The sequence below is a fragment of the Scardinius erythrophthalmus genome, assembly GCF_964197995.2.
Source record: "Scardinius erythrophthalmus genome assembly, chromosome: 16".
Lineage (NCBI taxonomy): Eukaryota > Metazoa > Chordata > Actinopteri > Cypriniformes > Leuciscidae > Scardinius > Scardinius erythrophthalmus.
In genome coordinates this window covers 21,401,080-21,419,214 of record NC_138236.1, presented here as the reverse complement: position 1 = coordinate 21,419,214, position 18,135 = coordinate 21,401,080, and the positions used below count along the sequence as shown (strand labels likewise).

Here is an 18,135-nt window from a genome sequence, read left to right as displayed (position 1 = left end):
CCACGCGTTGCAAAAAGAAAATTATGCAGAATGTTCCAGTAAAATAACTTGAGACAACAGTAAATAGTTGTACACTTCTGAAACATTTATTAGAATATAACCGTCTTGTCCTTTATATCAAATAACCATGGTTATTACATATGAGCAACTTTGCCACAGGCCAGCCAGAGAGAGACCCTTTGAGGGACAGGAAAACATAAGGACAACCACATTCATGGAAAGTAGTTTTACTTGAATTAAACAGACGCCGAGGTTGATTGACTTTATCCTAGAATTTTGACACCATGTACACAAGAATGTTGGTAAACATTATTCAAGTAAAGGCGTGGGCCCTAAAGCCCAATGATGGTTCTCATTACAGTCCTGTACTTAACTACACAAATAGGAGATTTAATAGCACACGTTTCAGTGGAATACAAACCCTTGCGTTTTTAAGTTTGTCCATTTATAATAACAATACAAAAAACAAAACCACAATAACACTTTCTAAAGAAGAGCAGGATTTGGGAGCAGACCTAATTAGATAGATGATGGTTTCAGCTCTTTAAGCTTTCGCATTAATAATCTCAATAAACTCTGGTTTCAAGGAAGCGCCGCCCACCAGGAAGCCATCCACGTCTTTCTGGGAAGCAAGCTCCTTGCAGGTCCCTCCAGTGACAGACCCTGAAACGATGGACCATAAAATAAAAAGGTTACATTTTCACCAGGAATTTATATATATATATATATAAAGAGCAGCACACATAAAATATCTTTATTGCTGAGGATATTTGGATCTGCTGTTGCTTAGAAAACGTCTCTAAATCTTCCAAAAAGTCAAGCAAACCATTAACTACGAGCCCTAAAATAAGCACAGCTTCATCAGTTTATAGTAATAAATTACACTGGTATCATGTTGGAACGCTCTCAAAAAAGAAAAAAGGAGACGGTACAAAAGCTGTCTCTTGGGTTGTACCCTTTCAAAAGGTACACATTTGTACCTTATTTACCCCTAAAGGCTAAATATTAGTACCTCAAAGAAATATATTAATACCTAAAGTGTACAGAAACTGGTACTAGTTTCACATCTCTCATATTCTCGGGGGACTCTTTCTCGTTTCATACGGAGAAATCACCTCAGAGGACTTTAAACAGTTTTAATATTACTATAACATTGTTGCAGTGTTTGTCCTGTTGCTTGGCTCATAGTTTTTGATATTTTTAGAGGGAGCTTTAAGATTGATATATTAGTAACATAAAATAATTGGCTTCAGTCACCATGGGTGAGTCACTCACTCGCAGTGATGGGGAGCTTCACTGCACATCAACTAGGTAGAAATTGACTCTTTTTGTATTTGTCCAGTAGGTTTCCTTTAAAAGGGAACCCCTCCATCATGGTTTAAGATTGATTACTTATTTGATATTTGGGAATGCTGTCAGTATAAAGTTTCACCATAGTGGAACTGCTTGACACATGGTGTCATTTTGTCTCAAAGCTGATGTGCCATCATAAAAAAAAAAACCTTGTCCAGAAAAAGTAAATGTAATTAGTAGCAGGTAACATTGTTGTTTAAATTTGCATAATAATGCCTTTGGCATGGTGAACTTAATCTTGTTTTCCTCAGTCACCATGAGTGAGATACTCATTCAAATTGATGGGATAGATTCGGTGAACTATGATTAGCTGGAAATTTGCTCTTTTAGTATTTGTCCAGTAGGTTTTCTATAAAAGAAAGCCCTTTCATACTTGTTAAAAATAAGATATTGAGAAAGTTTGAGCTTGATATTTTAGTCGCCAAGAGTGACATACTCATTCACACTGTTGGGGGAGCGTCACTGCACAATAACTGGCCAGAAATGTACTCTTTTAGTATTTGTCCAGTTGGTTTTCTATAAAAGAAAGCCCCTTTATAGCGGTTGAAATTAAAATACCAAGCTCAAACTTCCACAATCTTTTAGTGAAAATTTTATATCACAGCCATATATGTGGTGTTATTTTAACTCATTGCTGTGCCATCATAAAAACTTGTCCAGAAACAGTATATGTAATTAGGAGGTAACATTGCTGGGGTGTTTAAATTTACATAATGCCTTTCACATGTTGAACTTAATCTTGTTCTCTTCAGTCACCATGAGTGAGATACTCGTTCAAATTGATGGGAGAGATTCGGTGAACTATAATAGCTGGAAATTTGCTCTTTTAGTATTTGTCCAGTAGGTTTTCTATAAAAGAAAGCCCCTTCATATTGGTTAAAAGGAAGATACTTTAAAATATCATGTTTGAGTTTTAAAAATATTTCAGGATAAAAATATTATTACAGTTGTTTAAAAGCGATTACTTTGTTATTGCTTTGGTGCTATAAACATGCTTGTCCAGAAAAAATAAGTCTACTTTATTTTGATTGGTCAGTCACAGCGCTCAGTGGTCAGAAGTTCCTTAATATTTACCATAACCCATCTGAGTATAAAAAATGAGTCTCTCACTCATAGTGACTGAAGAGCTTGTGAGTCACCATGAGTGAGATACTCGTTCAAATGGATGGTTATCTAGAAATTTGCTCTTTTAGTATTTGTCCAGTAGGTTTTCTATAAAAGAAAGCCCTTTCATACTTGTTAAAAGAAAGATATATTTTGAAGTAAAATATTATTATAGTTGTAAAAGGAGTTTAAATAAAAAAAAATAAAAAAGTAATTATTGAATTTCTAAGAGTAAAATGGATAATGATACCAACTTAACATTTTTTAAAGGCATTTTAACATTCAATATGCTCTAATAGGAATTTATTAATTATATTTGTTTACACATGGTTAAGATATTTACTTGTAGTGGTAACCATGGAAATCTACAAAATATTATAAGCCTAGTTGAACTATGGTCACTGTAATGTTCATTTTCATAAGGGACTGCCGGTGACAGGTTGTTGCACCCATAAAATGCAATCTTTTTATTCTGATTCTTATTCGGCAGTGTGTGAACACTCTGTGATTGATTAGTTCTGACTTGCAGCATTTGCGTGTATTCAGATAAGCAGGAAAATAGTTCTAGTACACAATTATCCACTAACATATGTTATTCATCCAATTCAATGCATACTGTGTGCATTACATTTCTTGTCAAATAAACAAAATCACTGGTTTAAAAAAAAAAAAAAAAAACTATAGTATCGATATTTTTTTATTTGAGTATCGATACTTTCGATGCTCGACGTCAGTATCGATATTTCATATCGATACGCCCATCCCTATTGCTTATATGCTGTAAACACGCTTGTCCAGAAATAATTGCATACTTGATTGGTCAGTCCCAGCACTCAGTGGTCAGAAGTTCCTTAATATTTACCATAACCCATCGGAGTATAAAAAAACGGCACTAGTTTCACATCTCTCGTATTACACCGAGGACTCATTCTTTCTTGTTTTATGTGAAATCAATTGTATTAAAAATCTCCTCAGAGGTGTTTGTGCAGTTACTTGGCTGATAGTTTGAGATACAACATTTTTTAGAGGAAGATTTTATCTATAAAATAATTGCTTCAGTCACCATGGGTGAGACACTCATTCACACTGATGGGGGAGCGTCACTGCACAATAACTGGACAGAAATGTACTCTTTTGGTATTTGTCCAGTAGGTTTCCTTTAAAAGGAATCCCCTTTATAGCTGTTGAAATAAAGATGAAGCAAGTTTGAGATTGGCATTTTGTAGTGAAATTATATCACAGCTCTATGGTGTTATTTTATCTCTTTGCTGATGTGACATCAAAACTCTTGTCCAGAAACAGTATATGTAATGCAGGTAACATTGTTGGGGGAGTGTTAAAATTAGCATAATAATGCCTTGCACAATTTCAACTTATACTTGTTTGCTTCAGTCACCATGAGTGAGATACTCATTTAAAGGGCACTGTTTAAGCCTGTAATTAATATGTGTTTTGGTCAACTGGATCACATGGAGATGAAGCTAAATACCGGTGTAAATGGGGTCTACTACGTTTTGAGCTTGGCATTGTCCAATTTTGACCACTTCCAGAGGTTGTCGAAAACACATATGACTGAATGCGTTTGAACAGCCACAAAAGACGCCTACTCGCCTACTGACCATAATGCGTAAACATTATGGGAAGTGTTTGTCCAGTAGGTTTCCTTTAAAAGGAAGCCACTTCATAATCTTGAACTTAACTGTTGAAAGAAAGAGTTCTTGAAGATTAAGTTCAACTTGTGAAAGGCATTACGCAAATTTAATCACGCCCTGAGCAATGTTACGTCCTACTAATTACATATATGGTTTCTGAAAAAAAATAAAAATAACACCACATATAGAGCTGTGATATAAGGAAGAGGATTAGGGCCAAGCAATAATAAAAAAATAAAACCATCTCGAGATTAAAGTCATAATAATGCGAAATTAAACTCGAGAAAATTTTCGAGAAAAAGTCGAAATACAATCTTGAAAATAAACTCATTAAATATCGAGAATAAAGTCGTTGTGTTTCGAGAAAAAACTCGTAAAATTTCGAGAAAAAAGTCAAAATACAATCTTGAGAATAAACTCATTAAATATCGAGAATAAAGTCGTTGTGTTTCGAGAAAAAAAGTTGAAATGAAATGTAGAGAATAACGTATTCGATCTTTTAGTAACAAAGAAATACTATCAACTTTAGCTAATTATGACAGAATAATAATTAGCATATAAACTTTAAAGAGAATTTGCAAGCGGCTAGGTCTTTTTAGAGGAAAAAATCAGTCCAATTTGCGCAATGTACTCACTTTTGTCCAACATGAAATGACAACCAGTGGACAAATGCAAGGTTATCGCTGGCTTCACCTATGCGCGATTCATCGAGGTTTCCCAGGATACCATAAGACGCATAATTAAACTTGTTGATCCTCAAGGTGTGGAATTTCGACGAAGGAGACGCTTCAGAAGACGCTTCAGAAGACGGCAGATTATTTAGACTTTTTTCTCGAAATTTAACGAGTTTTTTCTTGAAACACAACGACTTTATTCTCAAAATGTAATGAGTTTATTCTCAAGATTGTATTTCGACTTTTTTCTCTCGAAATGTAACGTTTAATCTCGCATTATAACGACTTTAATCTCGATATGGTTTTCTTTTTTTTATTATTGCTTGGCCCTAATCCTCTTTCATAATGATATAATTTCACTCTAAAATACAAAGCTTGAACTCCTAGAATCTTTATTTCAGATACTCTAAAATGGCTTAATTTTAAAGAAAACCAACTGGTCAAATACTAAAAGAGTGCATTTCTAGTTACATATTGTGCAGTGACACTCCCATCAGTGTTAGTGAGCATTTCACCCTTGGTGACTAAAATATTAAGTTCAAGCTTTCACAATATCTTCCTTTTAACAAGTATGAAGAGGTTTTTTATTTTATAGAAAACCTACTGGACAAATACTAAAAGAGCAAATTTCTAGATAACCATAGTTCACCAAATCTCTCCCATCAATTTGAATGAGTATCTCACTCATGGTGACTCACAAAGTGACCTTAATCTTGTTTTCCTCCGTCACCATGAGTGAGATACTCGTTCAGATTGATGGGAAAGATTCAGTGAATTATGGTTAGCTGGAAATTTGCTCTTTTAGTATTTGTCCAGTAGGTTTTCTATAATAGAAAGCCCCTTCATACCTGTAAAATGAAAGATATTTTTGAAGTAAATGAAATTTACAGTTGTAAAAGGTGTTATTTTGTCAATACATAATAGAGATAGGTGACACCACTTATTTTGTTTTTGATATGATACCCATAATTTCAAGAAAAGATACCTCTAAACTGAACTTTTAAAGAAAAAAAAATTGTAATTATCAAATTACTAAGAGGAACATTGTTAATGATACACACTTAACATTATTTTTTTAAAATGCATTTTAACATTCAATATGCTCTAATAGGAATTTATTAATTATATTTGTTTACACATGGTTAAGATATTTACTTGTAGTGGTAACCATGGAAATCTACAAAATATTATAAGCCTAGTTGATCTATGGTCACTGTAATGTTCATTTTCATAAGGGACTGCCGGTGACAGGTTGTTGCACCCATAAAATGCAATCTTTTTATTCTGATTCTTATTCGGCAGTGTGTGAACACTCTGTGATTGATTAGTTCTGACTTGCAGCATTTGCGTGTATTCAGATAAGCAGGAAAATAGTTCTAGTACACAATTATCCACTAACATATGTTATTAATCCAATTCAATGCATACTGTGTGCATTACATTTCTTGTCAAATAAACAAAATCACTGGTTTAAAAAAAAAAAAAAACTATAGTATCGATATTTTTTTATTTGAGTATCGATACTTTCGATGCTCGACGTCAGTATCGATATTTCATATCGATACGCCCATCCCTATTGCTTATATGCTGTAAACACGCTTGTCCAGAAATAATTGCATACTTGATTGGTCAGTCCCAGCACTCAGTGGTCAGAAGTTCCTTAATATTTACCATAACCCATCGGAGTATAAAAAAACGGCACTAGTTTCACATCTCTCGTATTACACCGAGGACTCATTCTTTCTTGTTTTATGTGAAATCAATTGTATTAAAAATCTCCTCAGAGGTGTTTGTGCAGTTACTTGGCTGATAGTTTGAGATACAACATTTTTTAGAGGAAGATTTTATCTATAAAATAATTGCTTCAGTCACCATGGGTGAGACACTCATTCACACTGATGGGGGAGCGTCACTGCACAATAACTGGACAGAAATGTACTCTTTTGGTATTTGTCCAGTAGGTTTCCTTTAAAAGGAAACCCCTTTATAGCTGTTGAAATAAAGATGAAGCAAGTTTGAGATTGGCATTTTGTAGTGAAATTATATCACAGCTCTATGGTGTTATTTTATCTCTTTGCTGATGTGACATCAAAACTCTTGTCTCGAAACAGTATATGTAATGCAGGTAACATTGTTGGGGGAGTGTTAAAATTAGCATAATAATGCCTTGCACAATTTCAACTTATACTTGTTTGCTTCAGTCACCATGAGTGAGATACTCATTTAAAGGGACACTTCACCCATTTGCATTAAGCTTTGCATTGTTAGAAACCCAGTCATACTATTGAATGGTCGTGCAACACTCTCTCATTTTCCCCTGAGACGGGAGAAATCTGTTATTTACCTCTTACACTTCCTCCTACAATGACGCAAAAATTGTCATTTTGCGTCATTGTAGGAGGAAGTGTTAGAGGGGGGGATTTCTGTTAAGACTACAGACACTAGTTTCTCATCTTTCCCAGGGTGGGGCGCGCTCACGCTACAGACCTATTACAGATCAGTGGGTGGGACTTTACTCTCTGAAACTGAAAGCAATATCCTCCATCTTGTTTGAAGCTAAGCTAACAGGCGCTGTGGAGACAGATGTACAGTTATGACAATAGCGGAGGAGAGTGCTCAATATGATATAGAAGAAGAGGATTTCGGAAGTCTGATGCTTGAATCAGGTGTTTGTGGCTACCTTTACAAGCCGCATTATAGCGAAGAGCAGCCGAGGCAGAGAAGACCTGCCTGCCGCGGACGAGGAGCCCGGACTGGCTCGACTTAGGGCGGACTGGTGGCGCCGGTGATCTCACTATGCAACTACGAACCGCTACGAACACAGAGATAGAGTCCGTCTGCGGCAAAGAATTTCAATGATGACAATTTCTCCTGGACGAAATCTCTGAATCAGACGAGGACACGGACGTTTGTGTTGAGAACTATCCTAGTTTCGCACCGCATATGTTCTGACTGAACATCCAGGTACCATGCAATAATTCACCTTTTCGAAAGAAATACAAACGAGGAGTAATGCACTATATGAGTTCGCCAACTAACTAGACATTTTGTGTGAATGTGAAATGAATTTCAAGCTCTGGTAGTAGCTAGCCTTGTAGACGGAAGAGTGATTTCTCTTATAGGCAGATATGCGCTTTCTGGATTAGTGGGAGGGGCTTGCGGAGCTGTGCAATGTGGTGCATTGTGGGAGTTGTTGTCTTTCATACAAATGCGTTCTGAAGTTATTTTTTGTCTTTTCTCGGTCACGAAGGCACCAAATTCAAAAATTATTTTACATTTCGACTACATATATGACCCACTTTAAATAAAAAACAATGTTCAAATGGGTGAAATGACCCTTTAAAGGGCACTCTTTAAGCCTGTTATTAATATGTGTTTTGGTCAACTGGATCACATGGAGATGAAGCTAAATACCGGTGTAAATGGGGTCTACTACGTTTTGAGCTTGGCATTGTCCAATTTTGACCACTTCCAGAGGTTGTCGAAAACGCATATGACTGAATGCGTTTGAACAGCCACAAAAGACGCCTACTCGCCTACTGACCATAATGCGTAAACATTATGGGAAGTGTTTGTCCAGTAGGTTTCCTTTAAAAGGAAGCCACTTCATAATCTTGAACTTAATCTTCAAGAACTCTTTCTTTCAACAGTTAAGTTCAACTTGTGAAAGGCATTACGCAAATTTAATCACGCCCTGAGCAATGTTACGTCCTACTAATTACATATATGGTTTCTGAAAAAAAATAAAAATAACACCACATATAGTGCTGTGATATAAGGAAGAGGATTAGGGCCAAGCAATAATAAAAAAATAAAACCATCTCGAGATTAAAGTCATAATAATGCGAAATTAAACTCGAGAAAATTTTCGAGAAAAAGTCGAAATACAATCTTGAAAATAAACTCATTAAATATCGAGAATAAAGTCGTGTTTCGAGAAAAAAATCGTTAAATTTCGAGAAAAAAGTCTAAATACAATCTTGAGAATAAACTCATTAAATTTCGAGAATAAAGTCGTTGTGTTCCGAGAAAAAAAAAGTCGAAATGTAGAGAATAACGTATTCGATCAGTGTTCATTGCATAGCCTACTGGTAGAGGACATGGTAGAGTTGGATCACTTAGTCAAGATATATTTTAGACATTCTTTTAGTAACAAAGAAATACTATCAACTTTAGCTAATTATGACAGAATAATAATTAGCATATAAACTTTAAAGAGAATTTGCAAGCGGCTAGGTCTTTTTAGAGGAAAAAATCAGTCCAATTTGCGCGATGTACTCACTTTTGTCCAACATGAAATGACAACCAGTGGACAAATGCAAGGTTATCGCTGGCTTCACCTACGCGCGATTCATCGAGGTTTCCCAGGATACCATAAGACGCATAATTAAACTTGTTGATCCTCAAGGTGTGGAATTTCGACGAAGGAGACGCTTAAGACGCCAGATTATTTAGACTTTTTTCTCGAAATTTAACGAGTTTTTTCTTGAAACACAACGACTTTATTCTCAAAATGTAATGAGTTTATTCTCAAGATTGTATTTCGACTTTTTTCTCGAAACTTAACGAGTTTCTCGAAACACAACGACTTTATTCTCTATATTTAATGAGTTTATTCTCAAGATTGTATTTCGACTTTTTTCTCTCGAAATGTAACGTTTAATCTCGCATTATAACGACTTTAATCTCGATATGGTTTTCTTTTTTTTATTATTGCTTGGCCCTAATTCTCTTTCGTAATGATATAATTTCACTATAAAATACAAAGCTTGAACTCCTAGAATCTTTATTTCAGATACTCTAAAATGGCTTAATTTTAAAGAAAACCAACTGGACAAATCCTAAAAGAGTACATTTCTAGTTACATATTGTGCAGTGACACTCCCATCAGTGTTAGTGAGCATTTCACCCTCGGTGAATAAAATATTAAGTTCAAGCTTTCAGAATATCTTCCTTTTAACAAATATGAAGAGGTTTTCTTTTATAGAAAACCTACTGGACAAATACTAAAAGAGCAAATTTCTAGATAACCATAGTTCTCTCCCATCAATTTGAATGAGTATCTCACTCATGGTGACTCACAAGGTGACCTTAATCTTGTTTTCCTCCGTCACCATGAGTGAGATACTCGTTCAGATTGATGGGAAAGATTCTGTGAACTATGATTAGGTGGAAATTTGCTCTTTTAGTATTTGTCCAGTAGGTTTTCTATAAAAGAAAGCCCCTTCGTTCTTGTTAAAAGAAAGATATATATATATAAAAAAGTATTAAGAGTTTAAACTTGACATTTTGTAGTGAAGTAATAATAAAGCTTGACAAATGGTGTTACTTTGCCTAGAAGTAGAAGGCATAGGTAGTATTAGTGGATGACATCACTGGAGATACTCACTCAAAGGGATCGGAGGAATTCAATTTTAATGGGAAATTTGTTCTTTTAGTATTTGTCCAAAAGGTTTCCTTTAAAAGGAAGCTGCTTCATATTAGTTAAAAAAATGTTTTTGTTTGTTTTAAAGAGTTTAGCAAACAGTCAAATATATATATAATTATGCATCTATGTATGTACTAAATAACAATGATATTTATTATCTAGAAACAGTCTTGGAGGGCTTAGTAAAATCTGATCCACTTAAAGTGTATCACTTCAATTACAACCTCATCACTTCAGTCACCATGAGTGAGGAATCCGCTCACAGTGATTCACTACACCAGAATTAGGTGGAAATTTGATCTTTTAATTGAATGTTTCCTTTAAAAGGAAACTCCTTATTGTTAAAATAAAGATTAATTTAAAGTTTGATTGAAAATGAAAAAGTTGATTTATCTAAGAATTGCATCTGCTTTAAATTTGAGGTGTTTTGTAACAATATGACATATACCTTTTTATGTATAGTGACCATTTTGATTAAACGACTGACTGTTGTTACTGTACACTTCAGATTTGTCAGTAGCGTGTTTATGTAGTTGTGTGGCATGACTATAATAAATCCCTACATAATGTTTCTATATAAACATACTGAAGTGAATATAAACCAGAATGAACCATAAACCTTCCCAAACAGTAATACACAGCACTAGTATCATGTCAGTATGGGTTACATTTGCACAGCACAGTCCACCATGAATTCTCCAGTTCTTTATTTACATTCCTCGTTTTTTTAATAAGCAGTGGGTGGGAGGTGAAAGCATTAAAGGAGACGTGTCTAAATTTGCACACATGATGCCTTTTACATGTTTCAAATGCTTTTGTAATTATTCAGTATATAAAGTAATGGACTAGTATCAAGTGAAAGATTTGATTTAACCCGTTTAACAAATATTTAATTTAACCAATCAAATGTTGGCTACAATAAATTTGCATGACTCCTCTTATGGCACTTTTCCACTACACAGTACCAGCTCGCCTCGGCTCGCCTCACCTCGACTCGGCTCGGCTCTGTTTGGTTTTCCACTGTGTAAAAGTTGAACCTGTACCTGCTTCCAGGTACTTTTTTTCGTACCACCTCCGGCGAGGTTCTAAGCGAGCTGAGGCGATACTAAAATGTGACGTGAAAACATGGCAGACTGCTGATTGGTCAGAGAGAATCGTTACTATTCACTGCGTCATCATTGCACGCGCCAGACGGAGTATCCTGAATAAAAAACAGCAAAAACAAAAACAGCATACACTCGATTTCCTCCATTGTCCTGTGTGCGTGGGTAGCGGGTGTGTCTCGCGTAAAAGATTAAGTCACGGCAGTTTCCTGCGGCGTCGCTATGGCGACCAGGTACTATTGTGGAGGTACTATCTGCAATGGAAAACGGAGCGAAAAGCGAGCCGAGGCGAGTCGAGTCGAGCTGGTACTGGTAATGGAAAAGCGCCATTATTGTTGAACTTAATCTTATCTTCAGTCACCATGAGTGAGATACTCGTTCAAATTGATGGGAGAGATTCAATGAACAACAATTGACAAGAAATTTGCTCTTTTAGTATTTGTCTAGCAGGTTTTCTATAAAAGAAAGCCCCTTCATACTGGTTAAAAGAAAGATGAATTAGAAGTTTAAGCTTGACATTTTGTTGTAGAGTAGTATTTACACTTGATAAATCGTGTTACTTTGTCTAGAAATAGAATGCATAGTTAGTTGTGGATAACATCACTGGGGGTGTTTGAATTTTCATAAGGTTCACTTTCAGTCACCATGGGTGAGATACTCACTCAAAGGGATCGCGTGACTTCAATTTTAATGGGATGGTTGGTATTGTTCTATGGAAAAAGGAAAGCAATATTTAGAGCACTGACCTCCATAGATGATCCTGACGGAGCTGGCAACAGCCTCTGAGACGTTGGCTTTCATCCACTGCCTGAGCTTGTCATGCACCTCCTGAGCCTGAAAGAACAGCAGTGAGTGATTCGGTCACGGAGTTCAATGAAACCAGGAAACATGTTTGAAAAACCTCCATGCTCTAATTCATTCCAAACGTCTCGTCTGTACCTGTTGGGGTGATGCAGTTTTCCCAGTGCCAATGGCCCAAACAGGCTCATAAGCAAGTACCACTTTGCTCCAATCCTTCACATTATCTAAAAGAGATGATAGTTTTATTTCAAACACAAGGAATGTTTTATAATACACACACCACTAAATTAAAAAATACCTGCAATGAACTTGGTCTGTGCAAAAACCACTTTCTCTGTGATTCCGGCCTCCCTCTCATCCAGCTTCTCACCAATGCAGGCGATCACACTCAAACCGCTCTCAAGAGCATGAGCGACCTTCTGTCCAATCAACTATCAGAAGAAGAAAAAAAAAAGTGAGTTCATATGATTTAAGTGAAATGGTGACCGATTATCTTTTGTGAGACCATTATATGCTTTCAATTTTAACTTTAAACTTTGTTTCCTGTGTGGTTTGGCATGGTAATCATATCCATACGTACGAAATGTACTACATGACTAATGATTTCATTTTTCTGTTCAATTCCATTGTTTTCATAAAAATGCTCATTCAGAGACTATACATATTTAATAAGCTTTGCAAATTTGCATACCCATAATAGTTGACATTTTAACCACCAAGGTAATAAAATTAGACAACAAAAATGTTGTAATTTTTCTGTTCAAAATAATGTTATACTTCTTTAAATCAGCCTCAAACTCAGTGCTACTTTTATTCCATTTTTTACTGTATACATTTTTGTCCAGAGATGGTATGGGCAGGAGTTAGAGGGTGAGAGGATTGTATGGCCTGTTCAAATTTGCATACCCATAATGCCTTTCAATTGTTCAAACGCTGCTAAAACTTATGCAAGAAATAGTCACCACCAGTGAGGTACCAACTCAAACTGATGGGAGATCTCACTGCAAAAATAGAAATTGGAAATTTGCTCTTTTAGTATTTGTCTAGTAGGTTTCCTATAAAAGGAAGCCCCTGCATAACCGGTAAAAGAAATGTGTCTGGAAATATTTTATTAGTGAGCTTGAAGTTTTATAGTGAAGTAGTATTACAGTCCTACCTGTGTGGTACTTTCATTTATTATATGCTTTAGTAAACATGTGTTTTCAGTTCAAGAGGGTGACGTTGTTGGTGGTGTTTAAATTAGTGAAAAAATGTGTTTCACGTGTTTAAAGTGCTCCTATTATGCTGTTTACAATATTACCTTTCATGCCATAGCTGTTTGTGAATGTAAAAAGGTCTGCAAAGGTTTAAAGATCAAAGTGCACATCAAATAAAGTTAATCCTGAAAAGAGTTGCAAGCAATTCCAGTCTTTCTTCCTGTAAAATATTTATGAAACAAAGTAGCAAATTTGCATAATGCCAGCCAATGATCCTCATTGGCTGTCCGCAAACAATGTCTACTTTGACCCGGAAGAGTTTGGTTCATGTTGTCGACATGTCGAGAAGACATTGTTTTCAGCACGGCAAATCAACTTTGCATGCACTTCCAAAGGATGAGGACTCGTGTTGGAATTGATATGGAAAAACCGACACCATCGTTCGTATCAATGTGAATCAAGCGCTGAGGAAGCCTATGGAGCTGAAATTCAGATTTGGTAGTAATTCAGCCGTTTCCGGCACGTGCTGTAAGCAGTTGACCAATCACAACAGACTGGGTCATCTGACCAATCAGAGCAGAGTAGGCTGACGGTAAGGATGGGTTTAGAGAGACTGAGGCCCCGTTTACACGTACATGGTTATTTTGAAAAACGGAGACATTTCCCTTCGTTTGCGCCCTTCGTTTACACGCAAACGGAGGATTCGCCAATGAAACCGATTCTTTCTAAAAACTCCGGCCAGAGTGGAGATTTTGAAAATCTTCGTTTGCACGTTTGCATGTAAACAGAGAAAACCGGAGTTTTAGGTAGCGACGTCACAGAATGTGAATATTTTCGGGATTCTGATTGGCTAAGGTGGGCTTGAGCTTCTCGTTACACTGCCACCTACAGGTTTGGCATGCTCTTGACAGCATATACACAGGTTCGTGTGCACGATGTTATTTTTGAAAACGAAGAGGGGTGAAATGTGCGTTTATGAAAATAGCCACCTACGTGTAAACGTAGCCTGAATCTTCAAAAGAACCGTTTTCTGACTCTTTGTGAAGAAATAAGGTGATATGCAATGTATATAATGAGAACATTCAAATGTTTTTTAAACTTTGAATGCATGTAAACCTATTGTATGAGACCTCCAGAACAAAATTAGGAACCTTTAAAATAGCTTATTACATGGCTTGGCTGAATTCCAATGTAGAATGCGGTCTGTTATTTCTTTATAACAGACCGCTGCGGAGTATAACAGACCGTTGCCATGAAAAACAGCGCGTTGCTATGGACGCGGAACGGACTATTTTCTTTGGCGGAAGCAATACAATCGTTTTTAAATCAATAAACTCCTTTTTAAATCAATAATTCGTGTCAAATTATTTATTTATTTTGTAGGTAGCCATGTAATAAGCGGGATAATGTATAGAGAGGCGGTTGTTATAGCGAATAACAAGCCCTTCAGGCTGTCAAGACCCCTCCGCTTCGCGTCGGGGTCTCGTTCAGCCTGTCGGGCTTGTTATTCGCTATAACAACCGCCTCTCTATACATTATCCCTTACATAATAGGGGCACTTTAACTTCCATTCATCTTGTTTGTTTCAGTTACTATGAGTGAGATACTAATTGAAAGTAATGGCTGGGATTAATTGCCAAATGACTAGTTGGAAATTTGCTCTTTTAGTTTTTGTCAAGTAGGTTTTCTATAAAAAGAAACCCCAAATATTTGTTTAAAAAAACAACTGACTTTTAAATTGTTTATGCTATGTATATTTTGTTACTTGTTTGTCTAAATAAAAGGAAAATGTAGCCCTAACCAAGCACTTTTTTTTAATAGTATGTTGTACACATAGAATTTGCATTTGCTAAACAGTACAGCTGCTATAAATCAATCTACACACAAGAGGGCAGTAAAACACATAGTTTTAGTAGCATTTCCAGAATCAACACATTATACTGACATCAAATACACCTAATGAAATATATATATATAAAAAAAAAGCTCAGAAAACACACCACAGCAGCTGATTTACACTATAATAAAAATAGGGTTTTCTATAACATGTAAGGCACTAAGTTACCTCATCACTCTCTCCAAACACATGGCGTCTCTCAGAGTGTCCCAGAATCACCCATTTTACTCCACAATCCTTAATCATCGCAGGGCTGAAACAATACAACGGATCTTTCAAGCGACAAATAGGAGTAAAAAATAGAAGAAAAAAAAACAGCCATAAAATGTGAATGAATTCGATATATTTTCATTTTCATGGATTATTTACTGTGTTTCTGGACTGTAAACGGGTTGACGTACCTGATCTCTCCGGTGAAGGCTCCCTTTGCAACCTTGTAGCAGTTCTGTGCCGCCACATCAATGTTAGGTTTCAGCTTGGACCTGGCAAAGTCGAGGTAGATGGGTGGGGCACCACACACAACCTCTGTGAAACAAGCAAACGGGTTCAAAAAAACAAACTAAATATGGAATTGTAACTGCAGTGTTTTTAATGTGAAAGACCACCATGGCAAATCGATGTTAGTGTCCTGAACATTTAACCTGATTACTGACAGGACAACTTGGAGTTCTTGATAGTTCATACTTTTTTAGCAAGTAAAAGGCTTTAAGTATAATTGTAAAAATGTCCACCTTTCGGTCATGGAACACATGTTTTTTTGCTGTACAAACTTTATAAAGTAATAAACATAATGCCATTTATGTTCTTATGGATATGTTAATATAAACATTTACGGGACAGAAGCAACTTAGGTTTACTTTATTCCATACATCATTTTTGTGTTCTGTTTAGAGAATGCATGTATCATTTATGAAACAAAAGTCTTTTGAGGAACATTTATTTGTTCATCTCTCAGTCATCAGTTTCATTGCATTAGATGTTTTGCCCCCATTGCATTTAATATTTTGTTTAAAGGTTCAATAAACTGTGCAGTTTTAAAACTTTTTTTTTATATGTCAGTGTTTTTATGATTTTTAAGGCTAAGCTGTGTTCCCCTTGGACGTGGCATTTATACTGTAAAATTATCTTGGGTCAGCCTAAATTAAACTCACTGTAAAGGGCAGACATATCTGGCGCTTCGGCCCCCTTGATAAAAGGTCAAAGGAAAAGTTACTCATATGACTGCATACTACATAGGCCACGAAGTAAATCGAAGAATAGCTAGTCCAAGATATGACAGTACGACCCATGACCTTTGCGCGTTAAGCGCTTCTCTCTCGGGTTTCAGACCATGAATGAAACAGGCGACGCACAAGCAGCGTGACTTTTGGACTTTACCAATTCGAAGTCCACAGTTGTGTCATTGACACATCAACTCTGTCTGGATTCTCAAATAAAGTCGGACGGTGATGCAGCCAGGCTTACGTCACAGCGAACAGCGGAAACACCGCGCGAGCAGAAATCACTCAAAACGCGAAACTGTAACAACTATCGTTCTTTTTCCAGTGTCATATTGTTTAAAGAAATAGCATGTACTAATATAGTAACGTTACAGTTCTGCTGATAAACCAAGCAACCTAAGAATCCTGTCATTTGATTTGACAAGCCTTGAACATGCACACGGTGGAGGCTACGTGCTGGAAACCACACACCCATTTCCAGCATTAACCCTTGAATCACGACACAAGATGAGCATCATTCATTTGACGTTATTCATAACGAAACATGACGGGCAGTCCACTCTTTTAGAAATCGAATAGTACTTTATATCAAATTTGAACAGAAACTGGTTTAAATGTTTCTGTCTGGTTGCCGCTAACTGATTAATCGAGATGGTTACAAGCAATATATTGATTTACACTGTAGAAAACAGAGCTGTTATCTTATTAAATAACTACAACGAGAAATAGCCTGTAAATGATGCGCTTAAAGGCGATGGCAGCTGTCAAAAGACCTGCGTGAATGTCATTTCAGGGTCAATGCAGTGGGTTTGCACAACCCCGAAAAGGCCTGTGTTTGCAATGGCATGTGATTGTGCCTGGTGAAGAGGAAACTGGATGAAATACGCACCGGTGTCTGGGTTGAGTTTAGCGTTATTCAATGTGTTGGCGAGCTCTTCAATGCTCTTTTTGTCGCCGTTCATTTTCCAGTTGCCACCGACGAAAAACTTCCTGCCAGTCATGATTGCAAAAAGTGTTGCTTTCACCAGAAAACAATTGACGAAAGAGGCAAACGGGAAGACCTCCAGACGAAGAGACAGCGAGGAAACGCAGTCCGCTGGGGTTTATATAACGCTGGCTGTAAGCTCCGCCCCCCGGCGCTTCCCATTGGCTCAAGACAACACGCCTGCGAATGTGCTTTCTTTGATTATACGAGAGATACGGGTGCATTCACTGTTCTTTTGTGTTCATTTACTACAAATCACAAACTAGCTGTGCTTTGAAAATGTTTTATCCGGTTCTTTCACTTATGGCATGTTTATCATCATAGGGAATATAACAGGAGACATACACATAAATGTAAATATGGAGAAATAAACTCATTTTTTGAAAAACTTTTTCTCATTTTTAAAGTCAGAAGTTCAACAATACCTAAAACAATATTAAAGTTTGAAAAATAAAAAAGCAAAAATGTGTCAATATTTGTAAAAATTTCAGTGTTTTATTTAACTTTTAATGTCCATATTTTTTTGTTTGTCCTTATGTAACCACTGAATGTATTTGTAAATCTTTAATAATTGCACTTGCAATCTATTACTTTTGATAGACCCAGTTGAAATAGGAGAACATGGATCTATTGGCCAGTAGAGGCTAGCACTAAAGAGATGTAAAGAGACCCCAAAATGACAATTCTGTCATTGTTTATTCACCCTCAAGTTGTTACAACCC

At 36.3% G+C, this 18,135-nt stretch overlaps 1 protein-coding gene across 1 annotated transcript; it reads right to left on the bottom strand.

Moving 5' to 3' along the window:
- Window positions 1-64: 64 nt before the first annotated feature.
- On the bottom strand, window positions 65-17,581 carry tpi1b (triosephosphate isomerase 1b). Its single transcript, XM_081388085.1, has 7 exons — window positions 17,318-17,581; window positions 15,610-15,733; window positions 15,377-15,461; window positions 12,414-12,546; window positions 12,254-12,339; window positions 12,061-12,148; window positions 65-663 (listed from the first exon to the last, which is right to left on the bottom strand). Exons 1-7 carry the CDS (start codon window positions 17,427-17,429, stop codon window positions 545-547), a joined length of 747 nt encoding a protein of 248 aa, XP_081244211.1. The 5' UTR covers window positions 17,430-17,581; the 3' UTR covers window positions 65-544.
- Window positions 17,582-18,135: the final 554 nt, after the last annotated feature.